This window comes from Nothobranchius furzeri, chromosome 3, assembly GCF_043380555.1.
Source record: "Nothobranchius furzeri strain GRZ-AD chromosome 3, NfurGRZ-RIMD1, whole genome shotgun sequence".
Classification (NCBI taxonomy): Eukaryota; Metazoa; Chordata; class Actinopteri; order Cyprinodontiformes; family Nothobranchiidae; genus Nothobranchius; species Nothobranchius furzeri.
This window is the reverse complement of record NC_091743.1, coordinates 87928958-87936457: the sequence shown is the minus strand read 5'-3', so window position 1 is coordinate 87936457 and position 7500 is coordinate 87928958. Positions and strand designations below refer to the sequence as shown.

The following is a 7500-nucleotide window of genomic DNA, read 5'->3' as shown; positions in this document are numbered from 1 at the left end:
CTGTAGAACTTTCTTCTAGATTTTTCCTGCTAATTAGCAACAAAATAGCCATTTTCACTCCGAACCGTTCTTTGGTTTGACGTTGTGTCAGCTGTCATCAAGGATATAAATGTTACTGATACAACACAATTGTGCACGAGCCTACTATTGAAGCTGCCGTTACGCTTTTGGCCTGAGGGGGGCAATCGCGAGCATAAAAATTCAAAAGTCCGAAAAGTCCCTTTAAGTTTTTTTAATGAAATACCAGGTTAGTTTTGTACTTCAGGAAGTACTGTGAGTATTAGTTTGAGATTTCATAGAAAATAATAAAAAGTCAAAGTAAAATAAGACGGTCGTGCAGGTGTTTACTGGTTTCTGACTCCTGTTGTTCCAGCTGCTCTGATGAGTCTGAAGTCTTCTGCTGAGTTCAAGAAGAAAGCTGTCTGGACCAGAGTTTATGGCTGGTGACATCATGACATCACCGTGGCAACGCCCCTCCCACAGTATCACAATTCCTACGTGGGAGACCCGGCTCCAGGAGCAACTTGACTGCTTTGTTTTGCTACCTTTTTATTTACCTCTAATATTGTCTGAAATGTTTTATGGATCACTCTTGCTGAGAACATCCAGCCTGACTCATGACACACTCTGGATTGTCCTGGCAGGATTTCCCTAGAAGACTTGAGCTGAGATGATCATTTCCTCTTGCTTTTGCTCCATTTCTCCAGATGTTGTTGTCTCTCCTTCAGCAGCTGCCAGACTGTTACAGTGGCTCCTAGACAGAGAGCAGAGTTGCACAAACTTAATAAAAACAAAACCACGTTGAGTTCTGCTGATCTGAATATGTGAAGGTTGCTGAATTTGTGTCAATATATATTAATTTTACAGCAACAAGGTCACAGGTTCAGCTCTCTTCCTCGGTGATGTCAGCATGCGATAGTTTTTTCCAGATACCCCTGTTTCCCTCCACAGACCCAAAACAACTGGAGACTAGCGTGTCCCTAGGTGTGTGTGTGTGTGTGTGTGTGTGTGTGTGTGTGTGTGTGTGTGTGTGTGTGTGTGTGTGTGTGTGTGTGTGTGTGTGTGTGTGTGTGTGTGTGTGTGTTAGTGACTGGGTGTTTGTCTCTGTGATGGACTGCACACATGTAGAGACGGTCCCCTGCCTCTCAGCTGGTGTCTGCTGGAATAATTTGGTTAAAGGGACTATGTGGAAGTCTTGACAGCCAAAACATGTATAGAAATAATAAATGTCTTCTTCATACATTCTCCTGCAATGCCCTGGTCCTGTAGAATGAGCCCTGGCATTTTTACTGTGATTGCCTGTTTTTCTGTAAAATCACAGAAAAAGAGAGATGCTCGGGTCGAGCAGGCTGCTTCATGCGCGTTCACGCTCAGGCATCGCCCGTAGCATTTGCTATCCGTAGCTTTAGCAGCAGAGAGAGAGGCAGTGCCACTTTGTCGCTGTTCCTAACGCCTAGTGACAAAGCTAGCTACATTTCTGAGGACCCTTAGCTACTTTCTGTAGAACTTTCTTCTAGATATTTCCTGCTAATTAGCAACAAAATAGCCATTTTCGCTCCGAACCGTTCTTTGGACGTTGTTTCAGCTGTCATCACGGATATAAATGTTACAGATACAAAGGACATCACTGGTGCTTTAGCTCACCTAGTAAGATGTCTGACTCACGCGAGAAGACCCGGGTTCTATTCTGGATGTGAACATAGTTTATTTAGAGTTCCTTTTTTACATTAATGGTATATTTTTTTACAGTAAGATGCCCAAATTCCTATTTGAGACTCGCCGAACGGCATTGAATTCACAGATAAAAAAGATGTGGGTTCAACTTTCATTTTGGAACAATTTTTCAAGCAAGGGAAGGGAATGATCTGAGCATGCAGGACGACTGACCCATCATAAACCTTTGTCGGCTGTGCTGAAGAGAAAGGTACAGAACCACATTATTTAATTAATTAGCTGCGTGTTCTCCTGTCCTCTGTCCTCCGGGCCACACACACACACACACAGGACTGTCTCAGCTGTTTCATCAAGGGGTGTGCACGTACAGCATGCGCACCTCGTGCACGGGCCTACTATTGAAGCTGCAGTTACGCTTTTGGCCTGAGGGGGCGATGGCGAGCATAAAAATTCAAAAATCCCTTTAAATAAAATCAGAAGCAAGACTCAAACATCTAAAGTGTAAGAGTTATTACAGCAGTGTGAGAAAAGCTGATCTGTCAGAAGGTTTCTTCTCACCAAGAGCTAGAAGAGGCAAATAAAGCCTCAGCAGGATGGGGAGGTGAGTGGATGCTGAGTGGGAGGCTGTTTGGCCCAGGTAGACCAGTGTCTGGTAGACGGTAACACCTGGAGGGGAGATGTGGACACACATTTACACGTAGCCATTAGAGTCTGTAGAAATCAGCAGGTTTGCTCACACACACTTCCTGACCTTCAGTTGTTTGCCAACTCCTCTCATGCTCACAGCCCTTCTCTTACTCAACATCGGCCTGTTGTGAGTTCATCATCCGCCTACTCACCTTCGTTAGCCACTGACAGGATGTACACGGCGATCCAAACAGAGTATCGAATCCATAACATGCTGGTGGAGGGTGTGTCCGTAACACACAGGAGCTCATGGGGGTACCTGTCAATAAAAACAATGTTAGGAAACGCGTAGAGACCTCCTGGTTCTGGCCTCACAGAGGCTAGTTTACATGAAGCCACTTCCTCTATCTGGCATCCTGCAGTAGGAACCATGTGGAGAGGGTGCTACTCTGGCTACAGATGTAGTCATGTACTCCACTGAGGTGCAGCTTTTTATTTAAAGCTGCAACTGTTTTTAGGAAAAAGCCTAAACCACCAAATAGTTCCCAAACGCGGCCACAGCTGCAGCTCACCGATCCCAATGGGGATGGGGCAAATGGGGAGTTTCACCAGTGTGGGATGACCAATGGCTTCATTCTCCCAAACGTCTGTAAAAGTCACCTTCAGAGGTCAGGAGTGATGCTTTAAAATGGTACCGCGACAAACCTTCGCCAACAAAGACCTAACCTGGCCAGAACTGCTCCGTGGGTTTGTTTCCTACCGTAAAAGGTCCAGTATGTTCCAGAAGAAAAACTGCACACACACCACGGGTTTACTTTGGATCTCCTCCAACAGAATGATGACCATCAACAAACCATTTTTCTCCATCACCTAAAGGAGGAGAACCGTCACAAACTAATTATTATCATTAGCTAATGGATCATGCAATAAGTTAGTGTGGCTGAAGAGGATGAAGCTTTAGAGGTGAACTGAGGAACACACTTGGATGAAGCGAGGAAGAAGTCTGGCCTTCTCGATCCCATCTGCTATATGGAAAAGCTCCAGGATGGAAAGCAGCTGGCAGAGACTCATCATGAAGCCCACGGAGTAGAATGTATCTGCTAAAGCATCTGCAAAGAGTGGTTTCATTTTACATGACATGTACACAATTATGAGGTTGTGCAGTGGAGCAGTGGTTAGCACTGTTGCCTCGAAGAATGGAGGTCCATGGTTTGCATCCCAGCCTGGGGTCTTTCTGCGAGGAGCTTGCATGTTCTACCTGTGCATGCGTGGGTTCTCTCCGGGTACGCCGGCTTTCTTCCACAGTCCAAGAACAAGTCAGGTTGGCTGGTCTCACTGTGAGTGTGTGCATGCCTGGTTGTTTGTCCTGTCTCTGTGTTGCCCTGTAATCTGTCCAGTACCCCACCTGCCTGCCCGGAGACTGCTGGAGAGAAATGGTGAATGGTCTGTATTTGATATAGCGCCTTCTAGAGTCCTGGAACCCCTCAAGGCGCTTTACAACACAGTCATTCACCCATTCACACACACATTCACACACTGGTGGGGATGAGCTACGATGTAGCCACAGCTGCCCTGGGGCGCACTGACAGAGGCGAGGCTGCCGAGCACTGGCGCCACCGGTCCCTCCGACCACCACCAGCAGGCAAGGTGGGTTAAGTGTCTTGCCCAAGGACACAACGACAGCGACAAACTGAGCGGGGCTCGAACCTGCAACCTTCCGATTACGGGGCGAGCACTTAACTCCTGTGCACCAGCCCCCCGCGACACTGCGTGGATAAGCGGGTACAGGGAATTGATTGATGGATGGGTATGCACAATTACTTCCTCTATGGGATAAAATAGAGTTTAGGATTTGGCCACGGTGGCTGACCCTCGGGAACAGCAGCATCTGCAGGATGGGGCATAAGCTTGGAAGGCTGAACGAGACGTTACAGAAGACCTGTATCAATCAATCAGTTAAACTTTATAAAGCGCTTTTCCTACAAACTGCTTTACAGATTAAAATGACCCTACATAACTCCTATTGCTGTCCCTCCAACACCAATTAAAAGCATCAGCACAGTCATAACATACCCCCCACCCCAACTCCCGTACACACAATACACCCATGTATACACCCATACAAGTTAAGTTAAACGTCATAAACAGATATTTTCTTAGCCACAAATCAGAACTACAGTGTCCAGTTTCCATTCCGTCTTCATTTCTCTCCTGTTTCCTCTTTGGTTCCCTACTTTAGTTTTATTTTGGTTCTTTAGTTCTCATTTGTTTGGTTCATTTCCCTGTGTTCCTGTTCTTTATGGTCGGCTTAGTTTATATCATTGTTTTGGTCTGGGGTTTTTTTTGTGCATCTTGATTCTCTTATCCGTATTTATCTCCTCCCCGTTCACTTTACTTTTTAGTTTCTAGTATTGTCCTTTTTTGGTTTACTCACGATTTACCGGTTGATCTACGTTCCTACCTTCACCTGTGGTCATGAGCTTTGGGTAGTGACCGAAAGAACGAGATCGCGGACAAAAGCAGCAAAAATTAGTTTTCTCCTCTGAGTGTCTGGGCTCTCCCTTGGAGACAGGGTGAGAAGCGTCATCTGGGAGGGGCTCGGAGTAGACCCGCTGCTCTCCTCATTGAGAGGAGCCAGTTGAGGTGGCTCGGGCATCTAGTCAGGATGCCTCCTGGACGCCCCCCTGGTGCCCCATGACCCGACCGTCCCAGTCTGAGAAGTCTCCATACGGACGGTGCTCTCCGTGGGTGCGGGTCGCCCTCCAATCGCTCCCGTCTTCCCAAATTTCCAGAAAACCAGATATCCTCCCACTCCAATCAGGAGAAATCCAGTGATCATCAGACCAAATATCCACATGTCTTCGACATCCTCAATGGACAGCTGGCTGAGGCATATGATCTTCCACTCCCTCCAGGAATCCAGCATATATCCCACCGGGTGTGTCCCCTGTGGACATGTGGGAGCCCCCTGCTCCGTTCTCATTGTTGAAAAAATCTTATCAATCGCTTAATTATTTGATGTATCTAAGTTCTAGTCCACACGTAGCCGGTTTTTTTTTTAAACGAATATCCGCCCCTCCAAAAACTTGCATCCAAACCACCTCGTTTAAAAAAAAACTCTGTCCACACGTACCCGGATAAATACATTGTTAAGGACATGCCAGACCTGTAGGCGGCAGTACTTCCCCCGTTCTTAACCTCGTCCTTCGTCTGTGGTCTTCCACAAGCATGGACGTAATTTTGGGGGGGGACAGGGGGGACATGTCCCCCCCCCCCACCACTTTTTCCAAAGTCAAGTTTTGACCCCTGCACTTTTTACCATCCAAAAACTATATTACTCTATATTAAATTGACACTGGTTGGGCTCTAGGACCAAGCGGAAAACAACTGTTTGGCTTGAAGCCTGTTTCCCATTAGAGCATAGTGTAAAGATCCCCCCCCCCCCCCCCGTGTCCCCCCCACTTCTAAAGTGAAAATTACGTCCATGTCCACAAGGAGCAGTAATTCCGCTTGCAAAAACAAACAAGCAAAAAGCGCTTGGACAATTGATAAAGCGAGCGCAGCTCTGAGGGCATCCATGCTGTCGGCTAGTGTAAACACAGGTCGCACACGTGATGTCAGCATTTTTTTGTCGCGGAAAGTAACGTTGCGGACCTTAAAACTCCGGTTTTGTCTGTCCACACGCAGACACCCAAAACGGAGAAAACGCAGATCTTCACTTTGGCCGGAGTTTTTAAAAAGATCCGTTTTCGTGTGAAAAAACTCCGTTTTCGTGTGGATGACAGGCCAAAACGTAGAAAAATACCTACGTTTTGGCAGATCCCCGGCTACGTGTGGACAGGGCCTTAATGTAAACGCTGCCTGACCTGACTTTGCCTTGAATGCATATTTGCACCTTGCCACCTAAACAAATTCCTAGTAGATGAGCCTCTCACCTACATGGCAATAAATAAATCTGATTCTGAGAGACAGAGAGAACGCTCTTTTTACCTTGACCAAAGGTGAGGAACCGTGCGATGGTGTTGGCCAGGATCCATGTGTGGCCACAGAACTGGAACAAGTTATACAAGAAGATGTAGGAACGTCTGAAGCTCAGCCTGCGAGGACAGAAAACAAATGATCCCCAAGGAACCAAGTAATGCTCCTCCACAGTCCACCGGCATTTCACCAGACCGGTCCATGCAGTCGGAGGGACCTCGGAGGACGTGTGTTCCCAACACTAAAGACAACCCAAGTCTTCATGTATTGTGAAGCATCACTTGTTCATCTCACATTTGTTTAATTTCTCTCATCAAACAAAAGTTCTCATCTGAGAGGAGACCTTCACTGGTTGTCTTCAGACGTTTCAGAATTCAGGAGTTATTTAACCACATGCTGTCATTCCTAAACCCACTCTGGAAATACTCAACATTCCTGTCATGGGAACATCTTCCTCTGCTACGGGACTTACATGCTCCTGGTGAAGTGGTCTTTAGGTCCTTCTCATCCAGGATGGAAAAGTAGCTCATAGTTCCTGAGTCTCCAGATGCGGTTCAGCAGGTTTCCAACATTAAACACACACTCACACACCACCTTCCTGACAAAACGCTGCACCGTCTGTATGTTGTAACCGTTCCTCGGCAGACAGCAGCAGTGATGACTCAACAGTGAGTAGGAAGTGAAACACTGAGCCAGATGCTGCAAAGTCCCAGCCCTCTTAAAGAAAACCCTGAAATTCCATCAAGAACCAGCTGGAATAGAAACTAGTGGAATGCCGGGAATACCAACAGCCCTGGGCAGGAAACCCCCCACCCATCAAATGCATTCAGGTTCCACAGGCTGGCTCAAGATGTCATGACTCAGCAAACACGGGCTGAGAGGCAGGAGGAGGTGAACCTCATCTAAAACCGAACCAGGGGAAGAGATGAGCACCCAGGATCTGAACGAGACACAGATAGAAAACAGGAATTAATAAATCCAAGATGTGAATGAACTCGTTAAAACTCACATCCCTTTATTAACGTTCCTGATATTGTTTACTATTAAGTGTCCTTAAGGTTAGGGCAAAGGGCCAGGGGTGGGGATGTGTTAACTAGTGGTGTGCTTCTCTACCTGCCTCACGATTCGATCCGATTCCGATATCTGCCTAACGATTGGATTTGAGTCTGACATGCATCACGATTCTTCACACAAACATTTTCATTACTTAATAAAAGCAGA

General features: G+C 46.7%; 2 protein-coding genes across 3 annotated transcripts in view; one reads left to right on the top strand and one right to left on the bottom strand.

Annotated features, from left to right (window-relative positions):
- Positions 1-652, top strand: part of focad (focadhesin) — an 83679-nt gene extending 83027 nt beyond the window's left edge. Inside the window, exon 44 of the mRNA XM_015958191.3 lies at positions 374-652. Coding sequence (XP_015813677.1) covers positions 374-447 — 74 coding nt within the window. The 3' untranslated portion in view covers positions 448-652. The remainder of the gene's footprint in view (positions 1-373) is intronic.
- On the bottom strand, positions 218-6956 carry hacd4 (3-hydroxyacyl-CoA dehydratase 4). 2 transcript variants are annotated; one of them, XM_015958194.3, is made up of 7 exons: positions 6752-6956; positions 6292-6398; positions 3283-3410; positions 3062-3171; positions 2514-2620; positions 2233-2340; positions 218-754 (listed from the first exon to the last, which is right to left on the bottom strand). In XM_015958194.3, coding segments are annotated over exons 1-7 (642 nt in total). In that variant the 5' UTR covers positions 6754-6956; the 3' UTR covers positions 218-674. The 2 variants fall into 2 exon arrangements, with proteins under 2 accessions (XP_015813680.1, XP_070405839.1); XM_070549738.1 differs by lacking the exons at positions 6292-6398; positions 6752-6956 and having other exon boundaries at positions 3283-3685.
- Positions 6957-7500: the final 544 nt, after the last annotated feature.